We start from the raw sequence: 18,423 nt of genomic DNA on the forward strand, positions 1-18,423 counted from the left end.
AAAACTTGTTTGTCCTCAGCAAAGCACTGCTCATGGTTCCCCAGTAGGGAATAGTCAATTCCCATGAGCTGGGATAGCCCATTCCCATGTGCTGAAATTGCTGAACTTTAATCCAAACATTTTAAACAATGTTTTTGCTGCTGTATGGCAAATGCCCCCCAACTCCCACTTGGGGACGGTCCCTTGGAAAGCAATTTCTGATGAGTTTTAGGTTTTAATTAGAATGTGGCTGCATAAAAAGTTATAAGGAGGCTGCTGTTAAACTATACTTTCTGCAGCTGTGTCATGGGGAAAAAGTCCTATGGAAAAAGCACAAGGGTAAGAAAGGCAGCACATCCCACAGCACTCTTCTGATGGACTCAGAGCAAATGAGCATTGGGACATGCCAGAACAGGCAGCTTAACTCCATCACACTTCCCTTCACCTACCCAAAAAACACCACCACATCCCTCCACAGCCTTGCAGCCCCCACCTTTCCCTCCTGCAAAGGGTCTGCTGCGCAAAGACTTCCACTCAAGGATGGCTTCCAAAGCTTTGATTTAGCAACAGATCATGCCATCATCTCTAGTTCCCCCTCTCTCGCCTGTCCACATTTGCCAAGAGAAAATTGAAGAGAGAGAAAGAAAAATAATGGTGTTTGTTTCCATAATGCAAAGGATCAGGGAGGGTATGGCTGCACTGCCACTGATAGCAGCTTGACTGATGGTGGATTTTGCCAGAAGTTAATCACTAACAAAAGCTTCAGAAGTGTGGCCCAAGTGCTTTACTTCATCCATTCCATAGGTGCATCATCAGGGGTTCTGCAAAATTGCTCCCAGAGTTTTTAATTTCTTTTTTTAAAGCCTCATAACCACTTGAAAACATGTCTTTTGGAGCAGCAGGAGTCTCTTCCTTTTTGGGGAAGTGAGGAGTGATTGGCAGAGGACAAGGCCAGGACAACCCCTTTCAAATGATTCTCCATGAACGAGACAAAGCAGCTGGATCTGCAGCACATTGGAGGCAGCCTTTCTTTGCTGGCTGTCTTTAAAGAAATAAACAAAATAAATATGATTCTACAGCAGCTCACTTGCTTAACAAAAGACAGACAACAGTTCAGCAGTTTCCTTGCTCCTCAAAGTGGGAAATCTGTTTGGTTACACTTGCTCCCTTCCCAAGTTGTTGGCATATCCCAAGGAGAGTGTGATATTCCTGTGTTTCATGGGAACAGCACTATACAGGCTGAGAGGCCTAGAAATCAAGAACCAGCACAAAAGCAATAAATGCCAACCTCAGTGCTGAGCCAGTTAATGAAACAAGAGAAAACCAACTCAGCTTTGGGTTTTCACTTAATGGTAGCAACGCCTCTGCTGCAGCCTGGGAAGTTTGCAGGCATTGGCAGCTCTCTAAACTCACCTCATGTAAACTCAGCAGAAAGATGAAAAATATGCTTCAGCTCCAGGCAACGCTGCTGAGAAGCTGCAAAGTGGCTGAAAGAGGAGTCTGCAGACAGATTAATGTGGAGATCAACAAAATAGCCACAGCAGCCAAATGAACTCAGCTGGACATGTGAGACGATCGATGGGGATACATGAACAGCCCCCAGCCCAGGCAGTTAGTGATGGAAATGATAGACCATAAGGAGCTCTAAGAAAACATGGCCAGAAAATGGGACTAGAATCATAGAATTGTTTTGGTTGGAAAAGACCTTTAAGATCATTGAGCCCAACCGTTATCTAACTCTACTAAGTCTGGTGCTAAGCCACATCCCTCAGCACATCTCTGCATCTTTTAAGGCTGATGTCATCTCCTCGCTGTATGAGGATGAACCCAACACAAAAATCACAGCACCCAAATTGCTGTGGTTTCAGATGGAACTTGCATGGTGCAGAGCAGAGTGAGCATCACAATGTGCCACAAAAGATGTACTTGAAAGCACCAACAGGTTTTTTGTGCCAGTATTGCCACACATGATAGAGGGATATCTTCCAAGTTGAGACTTCAGTTAATTTCTTGAGATTCTGTGCAGGGAGATCAACATCACAGTATCACAGTATCACAGTATCACTTAGGTTGGAAAGGACCTCGAGGATCATCGAGTCCAACCTGACACCGCAGACCCCATGACTAGACCATGGCACCAAGTGCCACGTCCAATCTCCCCTTGAACGCCTCCAGGGTCGATGACTCAACCACCTCCCTGGGCAACCCGTTCCAATGCCGAATGACTCGCTCGGTGAAGAACTTCCTCCTCACCTCGAGTCTGAACCTCCCCTGGCGCAGCTTGAGACTGTGTCCCCTTGTTCTGGTGCTGGTTGCCTGGGAGAAGAGGCCAACTCCCTCCTGGCTACAACCACCCTTCAGGTAGTTGTAGAGGGCAATAAGGTCACCCCTGAGCCTCCTCTTCTCCAGGCTAAACAATCCCAGCTCCCTCAGCCTCTCCTCATAGGGCTTGTGTTCAAGGCCTCTCACCAGCCTTGTTGCCCTTCTCTGGACACGCTCAAGTGTCTCAATGTCCTTCTTAAACTGAGGAGCCCAGAACTGGACACAGTACTCAAGGTGCGGCCTAACCAGAGCAGAGTACAGGGGCACTATGACCTCCCTGCTCCTGCTGGCCACACTATTCCTAATGCAGGCCAGAATGCTATTGGCCCTCCTGGCCACCTGAGCACACTGCTGGCTCATATTCAGGTGGCTGTCGATCAGCACACCCAGGTCCCTCTCTGTCTGGGAGCTCTCCAGCCACTCCGACCCCAGCCTATAGCTCTGCATGGGATTGCCATAGCCAAAGTGCAGCACTCGGCACTTGGACTTGTTGAAAGCCATCCCATTGGACTCTGCCCATCTTTCCAGTCGGTCGAGGTCCCTCTGCAGAGCCTTTCTACCCTCTAATTGACTAACATCTGCCCCTAACTTGGTGTCATCTGCAAACTTGCTGATGACTGACTCTACCCCTTCATCCAGATCATCAACGAATATGTTGAAGAGGACAGGGCCCAGCACTGATCCCTGGGGGACACCACTGGTGACTGGCCTCCAGCTGGATGCGGCACCGTTCACGACCACTCTCTGGGCCCGGCCCTCCAGCCAGTTCCTAACCCAGCACAGAGTGTAGTGGTCCAATCCACAGGCTGACAGCTTAGTCAGCAGTTTGCTGTGGGGGACGGTGTCAAAGGCCTTGCTGAAGTCTAGGTAGACCACATCCACAGGCCTCCCCACATCCACCAGGCGGGTCACCTGATCATAGAAAGAGATCAGGTTGGAGAGGCAGGATCTGCCCTTCCTGAATCCATGTTGGCTGGACCTGAGCCCTTGGCCATCCTTCAGGTGCGCAGTTATTGCTGCCAGGATAATCTGCTCCATCACTTTCCCTGGCACTGAGGTCAGGCTGACCGGCCTGTAGTTTCCAGGTTCCTCCATCCGACCCTTCTTGTGGATGGGGACCACGTTGGCCAGTTTCCAGTCATCTGGGACCTCACCAGTGAGCCAGGACTGGAGGAAAATGATGGAGAGTGGCCTAGCTAGCACATCCGCCAGCTCTCTCAGCACCCTAGGATGGATCCCATCTGGTCCCATGGACTTGTGGATATCCAAGTGGCTCAGCAGGTCCCGAACTAATTCCTCATGGATTTCCAGGGTGATCCATCTGATGCCCTAAGCAGCAGCTCTGATTTGCCTTTCTTAACCTGTAACCAAATAAAGCTTTTAAAATCAGCTTTTACACAAAGATCCTGTATCACTACCCTTTGGCTGCAGGAGCCATGGCTCTTTTAAAATCCTCTTTGCAAAATGAAGACACTAGTAACAGCCTCTGCTGCTGCTCCCCTATTCCAGAAGCTTGTGAGAAACATCTTTTCTCAGTGGGAACATCAAGCCAAGCTAGCAAAAAGTAGATTAGTTTAGTTCATAGATTTTTTGTCATTACAGCCAGTCTTCATCAGTAAGATCAAGCATAATTTGACTTCAATGCACCCTGATATAGAATGGACTTCAAAACTCCTTTTGATGCTGCTGTCTGTGCACCCATCATCCTTGAAAATGGGGCTATTTGAGATTTAAAGCTGTATTGCACCACCTAACTGCAACCCCAGCCTGCAAAGGACAGAGCCAACCCAAGCCAACCTGAGGGGACACAGGAACACAAAACCCACTGAACTATCATGAGGGCAGACTCTAGATGGTCTGAGCACCCCAACACCAGCACAGGAGGGCAAGAGCAATAGTGAGTGACAGTAAAACAGGCTGAGCTACTCATCTAATGATGGCCTTTGAGAGACACAGCATTTATTATTCCACAGGTCTCAGGGCTGGCAGAAACCTCAGCACATAGTGCTGGCATCAGCTCCCAATAAAGCACAGTCTGAAGGAGATTACTAATTCTCTGGCCAGTGGGGAAGTTTTCACATTTGGGGACCTGTTAGGTTTAAAGCTTTCCTAATAGTCCCTTCTGACTGTTTCCACAGCCAGATGCCCTGTCATCAGCAACAGGGAAAGGAGCAGGGACTCGTGGCTGCCTTGCCTTTCCCACGCTGGGTCTGCCAGGCTGTAAGTGCTGGCAGCTTCCTGCTTGTCCTTGGCTTCTCCTGGCTGTGCTCAATAGAGCAGCTTCGCTTTTCAACCCTCTTTCTTTTGGAAACTCTGTGCCACACCCCAGCCGAGAGCTGGCATCATCCCCAGATAGCCATCAGCTCCCGGAGCCACTGTACCTCTTCACCGGGATGCTGCCAGCTATTCCGGGAGCTGTGCCGTCGGCCTGATCCATCACGTCTCCAATACCTTTGATCAGGAGCTCTGAACATTAAAATAATGTTTTAAAAAGTTGTTTTCAAATGGAGAAGGATATTCCCAGTGGGGCATGGAGCCAGGCTGGATGCCAGCCCTGCTGTGCAGGGTAATATACAGCCGCATGGTTCCACACAGTCTGGGGAGCAACTGGGAGCATTTCCTGCATTGGGCAGGAAATAGGATGGTTTGCTCCGTGCTCTGACAAAGCACAAATCTAGGGATTTTCAGTCATTCCCTATAACCTCTCGTGATGCCTGAAGGATGAAGGGAAGGGCCAGATGATGCTATCAGGGAGACAGGAGCAGGAGTCCTTTTGCAGCTATTTCTCAGCTTGGCTGGAGTGAACAGTGGTGAGGCTTCGGCACATGCATCCTCTGGACATCACCAGTGAAGGGTGCTCAAGAAACAGAATGCATCTCCCTCCTTGTCCCCCCAGCACAGACAGCTGCCACCTGCCACTGTCATCTGGAGCAAATCTCTTGGCTGGGACAGCAGCAGAGGACAGGGAGCAGCAGGAGAAACTATTTTATTTCATCTCCATTGCAAGCATCAGGAATCCTTGCGTAAACTCGCTTTGCAGCAACAGCACCTCCACACAAGTGTTTCCTGGCTGAGCAAGGAAGCTCTCTGTTAAATAATAAACTTAATGAAAGACAGCTCAAAAGCTGTTTCTTACTGAACAACCCAAATTCCTAATTTCTGCCTAGGCTCACTGCCCTCAGACACAGCACGTAATACATCCACGCATACCAGCATGCGGGCTGAGAGCTGAAATACTATACCCAGCCCTTTGTCTGACAGAGGAAGATTTATCAGATTAAAGATCAGCAAGATTTAAGAACTGGTAGAGGATTTATCACAGTGGTTTTTGCTCTCATCTGCTTTATGTACTCAACTGGGATTTACTCAGAGTTGTCACTATTTGGGCTCTGAGGAGGAAGTACACGGAGTTCTTCTACATTTCTCATTCAGTGAGACATCTGAGCCTATGCCTAATTTACCCAAGAGAAGGGGCTCATTGAAGCCAGTACAAGTATTCACGTGCATGAATGTAGGCATGTGTTTTAAATATCTTGTGAAACTGAAGCTTTGGCACAGTAATCCAAAATACTTTCACGTTTCTAAGCTTGTCCTCAGTCCTACCCCTTTCAGAGCTTCTTTCAAGTTGCTTGAAATCTTTGAACGTTAAAATTTTCCATTTTGTGTTGGATACTATGTCAGCTTTACTAGCAGCAGCAGCAGCCCAAACAGTTCAGGGACAAAGTCACGGAAAGTCAGCATTTGATCGTGTACTCTGGCCGCATCAGAAGTGTATGTGTTACCTTCAGTCTTTTTCATCCCTTGTTTAAGAGCTCAGCTTTGCACCCCTTAAACTATCCAATTTCGGAGCGCTGCTTTCTTCAGCTGTTTCATTCGCCAGGCAAAAGTATCACAGCCAAAAATTCCCATTACCTCAAACAGTTTCTAAAAAAACAACTCCAAACCAACCTTTTCCCTAACAAAGACACCTTAGCAAGATACGGAAATAGCTCTGCAAATAACAGACACCTTAGGAAGGTACAGAAATAGCTGTAAAAATAACAGATGAAGCAGAACAGCTGTCCTGCATTCATCCAGTTCTGTGTTGTGTTTCTGGTGGTGGCCACCAGCAAATGCTCACAGCACAGGAAAAATCAAATCTGTGACAACTGTCTCACATTTGCTGAAAACAAGCTGAATTTCCAGTTAATTACCTCTTGTGAGAACTGACCTTCTAAGCCATCTTACAGCCTACAAAATGCTCTTGCAGACAGGAACATTTTAAAGCCAGTAATGGCTTTGCAAGAGGACCATGCTTCCCCACGCTCTGCCTGGAACCCAGATCAGTTTTTCTCTGCTTCTGTTTAAGAGCAGCATTCCCTGGCTGCATTTCCAAGAGGTTTTTGGTTTTACAGCTGTCGTGACAGCAATTTTCTCAGCTTTGCAAGGTTCCCTCATATCCTGTTCGAACTGGCTTATCTCTGTTTAGAAGTGATGTTCCTGCATGGCGTTCTTTGGGAACAGATGTTCCTGGTGATCCTGCATCACAGCTCTCAACGTATTTCATGTCCTCATTTTGAAACAATTAGCCTGTCACCACTGAAAGGAACCTAATGGTTGGCTACTTGTTCCCTTTTAAAACAAAAAAAAAAAAAAAGCAAGAAAGAAAGAAATGAGAAGTAACCTGTGACTGACACTGCTTCCACAAATGCAAAGATGCTCTACATTTACAGTTCATTAAAATGGCAGCATGTCCTGGATCAGCTGCTGTTACCTGGAGAAAAAAAATCTCTGGGCAAAGCTGCTGTTACAGAGCTTCTCCAGCTCCACAAATGACACATACACCCAAAAAAAAAAAAAGAAGGGCAATGAGAATCTTTATTTACACAAAGTAAAAGCTAACAATTGTGAGGAGTGTTTACAGACAGTGGCATCCATAGCTTTTGGAGTATGGACTACTTACTGTCGACATGTGAAATTTTTGGTGGAATACAAGGCAGTCCAATTACTAAATTTGTAATGGAAGATGCTCTGGAGAAGATTGCAAACACCCATCTGAGAGCCATGTACCCATGGATGAGAGTCTAGTCATCAGCAGGCAACAGCTTGAAAACTTTCCACACAGGGTGCTAACACAGACCCAGTAAATCACAAGATGTGGTAAATGGCTGTAGTGCCCTAAAAGTCAATGGAGCTATGGGCAGATTGGTACCAGTTGAGAATTTGATCCCCTACATTAAGCAGCAACAATACCCACCAAAAAAAAACAATAATTGCAGGCTGCAGTAATGAAATTATCTCCCTTTGATCTCATCAAGACACCTACAGCCTCATCACACTTGGAGAAATTGATCTCATGATTACACAAATACAGAACAAAATGAGTGTGCACCCAGCACAGAGCTAACACACATCCTCCACTTGTCCCTGTCTGCTTTGCACCTTCTTTGCTATGATTTGTAACCCTGCTTATTGTCATCTCTCTTTTTTTTTCCCTGTGTCTCTTTTTCTCTTTGAGGTGCTTGCCCTGAGAGATGTAGGTGGTTGAGCAAAGCCCAATCTGGCAGACCCATAACTGACATTTCCTGGCCAGCAAAGGATGCAGTAACAAGGAAGAGGGTGACCACTAAGTTTCCAGCATGGAGCAGCTGCCAGGCCACGTGTCCCTGCTGACATGCAGCCTGGCAAGGGCAGGTTTAGGCTGGCAGGACCAGGCTGAGCAGGAAGAGCATCTCCAGGAGCAGGCTGAGAGCCCAGGCAGGAACAGCATCTCCGGTAACACCTCAGTTGCAGCAGACGGAGATAGGAGACAAGCTGAGGGTCAGAAGAGGGCTTGCAAGATCCACAAGCTTCAGTTAACTGCCTGAGGCTGCCTGAAATAAAGCTCCTTCTCATATCAGCCAACACTCAAGGCAACTGCATTTTTGACTATCAAAGCAAAACCAAAAAGCATTGCTCTCTGCAATTGTTCACAGACCTTAGCAAGGAAGTAATCCTGCCACTCACAATTTTAGTGAGAGAAATGCTTTCTCAGGCTCCTGGGAGGACCACACAACAGAGACATGCCAGGTATTGTACATGTGCATCACGTGTGAAACTTTTCCTAAGAATATTTCACTCTTAAGTAGATAGATAGTCCTTAAAATAGGAGTAGTTGAACTGAAGGGCAGGAGCGGAACAGTGAAATGTTTGCAGGGACTCACCCAGGTCACTACTAACTCCAAATACACGTTTAGCAGTCAACACTCCTCAAAAGAGGGTTAGAAGATGAAGCCTGCTCACTTGGAGGCTTTCAGGCCAGCAGTACTATTAAGAAATGACCCTTGTGGTGGGTCCATCTCTACCCTGCCCTGATCCCTGCTATGCAGGGCTGCTGAAGGAAAAGAGCCACCTTACCTTGGAGGCATCTCCAAGCCACCTTGGAGAGGTCTCCAAGAGCAGGGATGACTTGCATCCTAGAGAGCCTGTTCAAAAAATCATAAGGAGGTGCAGAGGGCTAGCAGAGATGGGGACATCTTCATTGCCCACCAAACTGAATCCCATCCACAGCTGAGACACAGCAGTAGGACCTCTGTATAGATTTACCTTTTGCATACACAGAACTAGTTGTTTTGTACTGAAAGGCAAAGCATGGACCCTGCACTTATTCCCCTGGAATATTCCTACAAGGTTGATCACTAATTAAAATTATTTTGGCTCCCTCCCCTCAGACTGGCCTTTTTGCCTCTGGGTTCTTGCAAATACCTGGGAGTGCAGCACTCAGGGACTGCATTACTAGGGTTATAATTCTTGGCTGTGTACTTTTAACTACAGTGAGGCATTGGCAGAGCTCAGTGCACTAATTCATCTCCATGTAAACATGATTATTTTAAATGAACTCCAGACGAGGTTTAACTGCAAAAACATTTCCAGTTTTTGTAGCATTTTAAAGTGTTCAGCTCAGAGTTGTTTTCGTTACAGCAAGAATTTACCCTTTCTGCAGCATAAAAACAGTATTTTCAGAACCAATGATGTCCCAACAACTCCCCATCTGTAACACAATGCTTGAAAGTCACAAGTCTGAAAACTAAGATGTGAAAGTATTTCACAGCCAGGACTTTCCCTTTCTTAGATGGCCATTCCTTTCCTTACAAGTAGGAGTGCTTTCTGATTCCAAAGTCAGGATGAAGAAGAGAACTGAGAACAGTAAGAGGAATTCACTTGGCCATGTTTCTTTCAGTGTTTTTGGTGTAGGACTCCCAGTATAGCTTGCAAGAAGTGGCAGAAGAACATTGTGCATACATTGTAATAGTTGTAAGTTCTCTGAGCAGACGTGCTTCCAGGAGGCGGCAGAGCAAAGAGCTGGTGTTACTTCAGGCAGAGAAGAATAACATCTTGCCAGTTGTGTTTATTTGTAGGGAGCCATGATTTATGTTTTCCCATTTGTAGAGGGGTTGAGAGAAATGGATCACGTGGGCTCTGTTTAGATAATCCCCGAGGAAATTCAGACTGCATCAAGCAGGGAAAAATAGGGTTTGTTCTCACAGATGACAGAGGCTGGGAAGGGGCAGGAAGATGGGAGATTTCCTCAAGATCCTGGAATAAAGTTCAAGGCTTCAATTTTCTGATTGAATGTGGGTTGTGAGAATGAAGCAATTAAGTAGTCCAGGTAGGCAGGGATGAGCAGTTATTTGCACTTCTTTATTAGCCCAGTGCAGAGAAAATAAAGATGTTCACGTTTCAAATAGTACAACAAGCAGACGCAAAACTGTGGATACAAGCATGAGGTGCCCCCCGTCTTGTCCCTCTGCACTGTCCTGGTTTTAGCAGGACTATTGTGCTTATAAAGGTCTGTGAGAACCTAAACAAAACTATAGCCATCCCCTGCCCTGAGCGACATCCTCACTGAAACTGGAGGTGGCAAGAGTGTGACTGCTTTTAAAAAGCAGCTACTTGCAAGGATGACTTTAGCTAATTGATCTGGGGGAACAAAACAAAGCAAACCACAATCAGCTGTTCAAAGTTTGGCATCAAAAGAGGGAATGACAGAGCAGCCCAAGCACAGAATGGGAAATCCTTCTCAGTCTTGAGCTGCAAAGCTTATGGACCAGAGGAATCCCTCACTCCACAGCACCTGGCACCATGCTGCCTAGAAAGCCGCATTAAAGGCATCACCAGAAGGGCGTCACCAGAGCTAAGTGCTATTTAAGCAGATGCTGAGTTTCACAGCAAGTGCCACGTTTGATCTGTGGCTCGGTGCCCACTGCTTTGCCATAGGTGCTGATTAAGGAAACACATCAGGGAAGGAGCTGTGACTCTGCAGCAGGGGAGGGAAGATGGTATTTATGTGACAGATGCAGGATGCTGAATGCCCTTCTCCAAGGGCACATCACACAGGAAGAGCACAATTTCCAAGACTGTCAGAATAAAAAGAAGGGGGAGAAAAAAATGACAGGATGCCACTCACCCAGCAAAATCCCCAGTCACTGCAATAAGCATCTCCCAGAACCTATTAAAAATAAACTAAGTAATCATTTCAGTGGCAAGATTTTTACATGGTGATCAAACAATTGGTTGTCCAGATGATAATAGACTGTGGGGTAAGTACAACTGCATGTATATTAAGGAGCAGGCACCAACCCAGGGAGAATTTTTCAGCTGACAGTAAGAGATCAGTGTGCTGAGATGGCAGAGCCAGGAATGACCCCATTGAGAGGATCACAGCATGTCCCTGCACAGGGGGCTCTGCCTGCAGCTAATTTGAGACAAAACTAGATTACAGGGCTGGGCACTCCTGCAACTACCTTTCGGTTCAAGCCATCTCAGGGTCTTCATGTATCCTGTCAAGAAACTCAACAACATGAGTGCAGACCCATAAGCATGGATGACCTGCAGGTCTTTGGGGTGAAGTCTGATCAGAACAACAATTTTTCTTTGCCCCAAGCAAGCTCCAGAAGAAGGGTGAAAAAGCACCTCTTGCCAAAATGGCCTTTCCTGGACTGGAAACATCAGGGAGTAACTTCCTCCATGAACAAAGCATTTCACAGGCTTCTGACTCCACTTCTGATTTGACTTTTCTCTTCCATTCTGGTTTCTAACCAAAATATAAAGCAATGCATAAGGAATAAAAATAAGCCCTATGAGTCCACTTCTGCAGTCACCTCACAGGGCACAGGATGAAAACAAAACAGGGGTTCATCTTCTACCCAAAATACAACAAAAGCTCTAGACACAGACACAGGATTATAGGTCTGTAGTATTGCCATCAGAGGGGCAGGACCCAGGCCATTATTATGGCCACACCACTGCAGTGAGATTTTGATATTTTTTCCTTGGGATTGTTTGGTTGTTTTTTTGTTTGTTTATATGATTTCTGGTTAAAGCTTCTGTTGCAGTTCCCTCCCTTAAGGACACCACAACATCAAGAAATGGATACACGATCTGTCCACACATGCAGGATCAAGGAAGCAAAATCACATCCACATCCTAAAAGGTTGGAGGAGGCATCAACACACAATCGTAACAACATTTTAGAGACAACTTAAGACAGATATATATCTAAATGAGGAGTGCAGCAGGAGAAGGGGAGAAAATAAAGAGAGCTCCACAGGCACACACCTGCCACAGTACAAATACCACAATGCTCATACAATAGCTTCCAGTCCCCCACACAAGACACTGTCGGACACTGACAAAAAGGAGGAACTTCTCATGTCATATTAATTCCATAGGATGCAATCTTCCTCCTTTTTTGTCTTAAAACTCTTGTGCTGAGTGCTAACAGCAAGCTGTTAAACAGCTGCAGGGTTCCAGCTCTTAAATGGGTACATTTCAGACTGGGATGCAGCAAATTTTTGCACATGTGCAATTTTAAACATCTGAGTCCTTTATTCACAGGGAGGAGGTTGGCACGTACATCTTTACCCACTCAGGAGAGAAACCTTATCCTGTAGTGATTTGTAAAGCATCTTGGAAGGTTAGCAGATGTTTTTAGCAGCTAATGTTGACAGCTTCCATCTCTGAGCTACAAAGGTGAAGAGGAATAAGAGAAAATCCACTTATTCCAATTTCCCACAATTCAGGTAAGAATAAGCATGCACATAAAATTTTCCATTTCTAATTCTGAAAGCCAAGGTATCACATCTGAACCAGGGAAGGGTGACACTGGGTCAGACAAAATGACCTACCAGCTTATGGCTGGGGTCCTGTTCCAAAACACTGTGCCAGGAACTGCATGATGTCCCTGTAGATCCACGAATTCTCTGTGTTGCTGCCACCCTCACCACAAAGCATCTCCCTTTTCCCTTCAGGGAGAGAAGGAAAAAAAAACCCAGGATTTTCAGCACCTCACTTCCAAACTGCCAGATTTTACTTATCAAAGTCACAAAAAGATTCTCTGCAAATGTAAACACTTCTGACATTTGGGTTTGCACTATCCAAGTCCAATCCGTGAATAAATAACCTCATTCCAGTGCTCTCCTAACGTAAGACACAAGCAAGCTTTACCAGGAATTCGGCTGAACCAAAAAGTAAAGCCAGGGGTTTGGTTTCCACGCTACAGTCCTGAAAGCTGTAACACCCCCTCAGCCCCCCACCTCTCTGCCGCTGAGAATTAACTGAAAAATACAGCTATATAGAGCTGGGGGTTTAATACTTTCCCTGGATGGAATCGTATTTGATGCTGTTCAGCTTTGATGACATACCCCAATGACTTCCTTGGAAGAAATCCATTTAGCGAGCTTGCAAATCACACTGTTTCAGTTCTGTGAGTGCCCATGAGAAATGTGCATTTTCAATCATAAAAGCTGTAGAAACAAAATGGAACTTGGGAGACATAGGCAGAAGAATTCCTTATCACGGCTTGGCTGTGTTCACAGAACACGTGCTTACCGTTTCTAACTCCGGAAGACTATTTACAGCAATCTGAAACGCAAGACTGAATCCAAAAGTAAGAAATGGATACATTTCTAGAAGATAATAATATTTTTTTCCCCATTGCAAAGGAAAATTGGAGACCCTGATTAAAACCAATACACACTCCACAGCCTTTAGCTTCCTCTAGGATTGTAATACAATCTATTCACAAGGTGCCAGATTTACAGAGGTCCCCTTATATTTATGTGGTAGGATACTTCATTTTAGAGATCCTTTGATGAAGGAAAAGCAAGGAAAAGCTTTCTTTACTCCAAAATTCTCTTCTAATGTGAATAGGAGATGTTGCGGTGGGGAGGAACAGTTAGCAGATCGCACCACCACAGCATAATCGTCACCAGCAGCAGATCTTTGAAGCACACTGCCAGGAACACAGAAGCTTCCAAAAAGATGAATCAGTCATGCTGAGTTGAGAAAGAACATAAATCTAGGGGGAATTTTCAAAACTGATTGAAAATGGTCTTCACTGGGCATTATCTGACATACTTTCCTGAAAACACAGCTCATGTCTTCAGGATTCAGTCAATCACTGACAAGATCTTTGACTTAAATGCATTTGTACCCAAGAGAAAAATAAGAGAATTAGGGCAAAATGTGAGATGCTCACAGTAAAACCTGACATTGTTATTTTCCTGGTATGATAAGACAACTCCTCTCCCATCAGCCAAAGCTGTCTCATCCTTTCCTGTACACTCTTTTTGCCTGTGTTTCTCTCGGTCTCCTGTTTTGTCCCTAGTTTGTCAGCTGCCTGCATGTTCTCAATTTGATTAGTTCTTTGTTTAGCAAAGTGCAGTCCTGATCCAGGCCTACAGTTCTGTGTGCAAGAACAGTACAGCTCAGTTACTATTTACACTGCAACAAAGGGACCTAAATTATATATTAGCATCCTAAAAAACCTAGCAGATTGAGAGAGTGCTTGGAGTATAGTGTCATGAAGATTTTCTCTTGCAGGAAAGCTGGTTTAAGAAGCTCTTGCTCTTCCCACTGCATTTTATCCTCTCAGTTGTTTTAGTGCAACCACTTGATGCCTTGTTGTAGCAACCTGCTGCAGGGTAAAAGAACAAATATCTCCACCTTCCCAAGAAAGGCTGCTGGCTTTTAAAGCACTCATTGTTTCAGTAATCTGATACACAGCTCAGCTCCACAGACAGCAGCATCAGCATAAACTCACAGATACTCTCCTCTGCTCCTGGTGGTTTATCATGGTGTAAGAACATCTAGAAGCAGCTTTACCACTGGAGAACATTGATTTATGGTACCAAATGCTGAAAAACAGCTCCTAGTAACGCTGTCTCATTTGCATTGACCTTGCAGTGCTGGGTCAAAGGTTGGACTTGATGATCTTGAAGGTCTCTTCCAACCAAATATATTCTATAGCTTTTCCTGGTTTAAAGTGATGTTGCATTCTGCATGAAGCCTGCCACACTTCAGGTAGATCCACTATTTGCACATCTGTTGAGACAGACATGAAATCAGCTCCGTCACATGCTAAAGAGACTCCCTTTTAAGTTAAGTGCTCTGGAAATTACCAACCCTGAATGTTTGAAGATCTCTCTTTTTCCATTTACTCTTGCAAATTCTGCAGCAAATCAACAGAACCCTGTTCTCAATAAGACCAAAATAAACCCAAGAGAAACTTCCAATCTTTCTCTACTACAGAGAGGTGAAATCAGTGCAGGCTCCATAAAACTAGAGAAATTGGAACAGCTCACAGTTATGAGTATCTGCCACAACAAAGTGCTTCTCATTAAGAGAAGTGGTGAAGCTATACAGATAAAGTTTCATGCTCTGGTGTCACAACAAGGTACAAATCAATCAAAAAGAAGTATTTTTTCCTAGCTTTTGAGAGATACCTTGATGCTTTGGGTCTTTGGAAGTGGCACAGTATCTTCTCCTTCCCACAGAGATCTCAAGAAAATCTCAGACTGGATTAGGAACAGAGCAAAAGCTGTGTTTGCCCTGTCAGAGAAATGCTGCTTTCCTGGTTTTCCTTCTGGAACATGGCTGAATTACTCTTTTTTATTTTGCTGGGATGCTGCTTTGGCCAGATGATCCTACCTACTTTCTTCCCCAGACACTGCTGGTTGACCATGTTGCTCTGACTGAGTGTATTGGGTTGAACTGAGGTGGAGTTAATTCTCCTCACAGCATCGTTCTAGTGCTGTGGGTTTTTTTTGCAGCAGTAGTTGATAACACAGCAGTGTTTTGGCTACAGCTGAATTCGGTATCCGAGCTGTGTCCTTTCAACCTTTCCCTGCCCCAGGAGTACATTGAGGGATGGGTAGGATCTTGGGAGGGGACACAACTGAGCCAGCTGACTCAGACTGGCCAAAGAGGTATTCCATACCATATGACGTCAGCTCAGATATAAGAAGGACGTGAAAGAAGGAAGTTTGGGGTATTCGTCCATGGCGTTTATCCTCCCAAGGAACCACCAAGCTTAGAGAGCCCTGCTTCCTGAGACCGACCACCGTCCTGCTGATGGGAAGTAGAGACTAACATCTCTCTCTCTGCTTTCTTTGCTTCCGCGCGGTCTATTTGCTGTTTGCTTATTAGTGTGATTAAATTGCTCCTATCTTATCCCCGGCTTCTGTTATATTTTCTTTCCCTTCTTCCCCTGTTCACTTAAGAGGGAGAGTGATAGAGCGGCTTGGTGGGTATCTGGCCTCCAGGCCAGAGCCAAACCACCACACTGAGATAATAAAAAATTGAGCAGTCCTTGCAAGGGTGATTTGATATTATTGAGCTTCTGAAAGGCTGAGACTGCAGCAACTAGCTCCATCTCACAAAGGAGGAGACACTTGCATTACAGTATCACAGTATAACTAAGGTTGGAAGAGACCTCGAGGATCATCGAGTCCAACCTATCAACACAGACCCCATGACTAGACCATGGCACCAAGTGCCACATCCAATCTCCTCTTGAACACCTCCAGGGACAGTGACTCCACCACCTCCCTGGGCAGCACATTCCAATGACAAACAACTCGCTCAGTGAAGAACTTTCTCCTCACCTCAAGTCTAAACCTCCCCTGGTGCAGCTTGAGACCTTGTCCCCTTGTTCTGGTGCTGGTTGCTAGAGAGAAGAGACCAATCCTTTCCTGGCTACAACCACCTTTCAGGTAGTTGTAGAGGGCAATGAGGTCGCCCCTGAGCCTCCTCTTCTCCAGGCTAAACAATCCCAGCTCCCTCAGCCTCTCCTCATAGGGCTTGTGCTCAAGGCCTCTCACCAGCCTTGTTGCCCTTCTCTGGACACGTTCAAGTGCTTCGATGTCCTTCTTAAACTGAAGGGTCCAGAACTGGACACAGAACATGTACACAAATAACCTTACCCACACAATGTCTCACTCAGACATCTTTCAAGGTGTGAAAAAATATTTAAGGGAGGAAACATCAAAATGTTGAAAAATTCTTGCAATTCTGAAAAGGAAATAATTGCTCCTAAGTCAATGCAAACTCTAATGGTCTCTTTTGCATACAATTTTGAATTGCTGTCTTGTGATAGCAGTCTTCAAAGAATGGACAAGCTCTGAAGATACCTAGAAACACAATTTTCTTGCAGACTTTGGTTTCAAAAATATTTCCCTTTGGCACAACATTTTGACAGTCCTGACATTATACTGAGCCAAGCATTTTTTTCAATCAGTGAGACAGACTTTTGCTGTGGACTGTAATACCAATCACCTCCACATTTACCTGTACATACCACAAATATTTAAATGGCCTTTATTGACTTAAAACAATTGTGAAAGAATTGCATTTTATTGGCTTTAACATATTTGACATATTCAGAAACAGAATAATTGTCTCAATTCATAATCATAACAAAATTATTAGAAAAACCAGTAGAAAATAAACAGCCCTGAAAGACTGGCAATTTGCTGAAACACCCAGACTGTCACACTTAGTCAGACAAATGTGCCAATGACAAAATCTTCAGGCAGCAACTGTCATAAAAAGCCATAAGCTTTAAAATGTGTCTGTCCCTGAAGAATCTGAAGTGCTGTGTACACTACTCACACTCTGTGTTTGGTTATCTGTGTCCATGGAAGGCAGCTTCACTGACACCTTTGCTGCAGAAACACCTGAATTTAAATGTGGGGCAGCAGCTTCTCCTAAATAAAAGCCAAGAAAAACACAAAAAGTCAGAATAAAAAAAGCACATTATTTGCTGTCTAAAACAAGCAAGTAAATGGAAATCATCTTTGTACTGCATCTCTCCATGGAAATACAAAGACACAGACACCTTTATTGTTCACTGTCTTCAATGCTGCAGTAGCCATCAGAGTTCTCTTTAACAGGTGACAAAGGGATTAATTTCTGTGCAGATCAAGACTGGGTTTGTATTTATACACAGATACACCACACACACACACAAGCAGGCCCATACATATATAATCTCCAGTAGACCCAGAATAATTTCAAATATGTATACTAGTGTCTTACACACAAATTTTCTCCTAGATACCAAGAGTATTTCTGAATTCCATCTATATCTGTGTGTATGTTTGTATCACAACCTTAGAAAACCTTCAGGCTGTTGAAGATCACATTCCTACATAGGATCACAAAAAGCAAAGCAACCCAAGTTGAGCCTATTGGCTACAAGTCCTACAGAGAAAAACAATTCATCAATGGTTCAGCTGCCCAAAACACAAATTAGTTGTTTTAACTCGTCCTATCTGATATCCATTTCCCTGACTCATTGAGAATCCTTCTTGCTACTCCTTTGTGGTTCATCTCCCTTCCTGTATCCTCTGACAAATGCCAGAGAAAATCTACACAGTCTCTCCACTGGAGATCACAGAATCACAGCAGGGGTTCTTTGAGCCTCTCATTGTAAGAGATGTTCTAGTCCCCTAATCATCTTTGTGGCCTTCCCTTGGACTCTCCCCAGTAGTTCCTTACGTCTCTTGAATCTGGGAGCCCAGAACTGGACACCAAGGCAGAGGAGACCGGGAGGAGAACCTCGCTTGTTCTGCTGCCACACCCTTTTTAATGCACTCCATTGCATTGCATTGCACTGCACCTGTGGCCTTCTTGGCCATGAGGGCCCAATGCTGGCTCACAGTGAACTTGTCCACTAGAACTGCCAGGTCTTTCTCTGCTGAGCTGCTTTCCAGCAGGTCAGCCCTTAACCTGTACTGATGCTTGGGGTTATTCCACCCCAGGTGCAGGTCAAGATGTGGCATGCAGGACTTGACAAGTCACATTCATCTTCCAGAAAGCCCA

The 18,423-nt window shown here is 45.1% G+C and overlaps 1 protein-coding gene across 5 annotated transcripts in view; it reads right to left on the bottom strand.

Annotated features, from left to right (window-relative positions):
• Positions 1-16,749: 16,749 nt before the first annotated feature.
• KIAA0586 (KIAA0586 ortholog) overlaps positions 16,750-18,423 on the bottom strand; it is an 80,065-nt gene continuing 78,391 nt past the window's right edge. For 3 of the 5 annotated variants that reach the window (XM_068148976.1, XM_068148975.1, XM_068148979.1), the window contains exon 31: positions 16,750-17,306. In XM_068148976.1, coding sequence (XP_068005077.1) covers positions 17,161-17,306 — 146 coding nt within the window. In that variant the 3' untranslated portion in view covers positions 16,750-17,160. The remainder of the gene's footprint in view (positions 17,307-18,423) is intronic. The other 2 variants (XM_068148977.1, XM_068148980.1) reach the window with 2 other exon arrangements.

Source organism: Melanerpes formicivorus, unplaced genomic scaffold, assembly GCF_026170545.1.
Source record: "Melanerpes formicivorus ecotype bairdi unplaced genomic scaffold, bMelFor1.0.p_v2 SCAF_17, whole genome shotgun sequence".
Taxonomy (NCBI): Eukaryota; Metazoa; Chordata; class Aves; order Piciformes; family Picidae; genus Melanerpes; species Melanerpes formicivorus.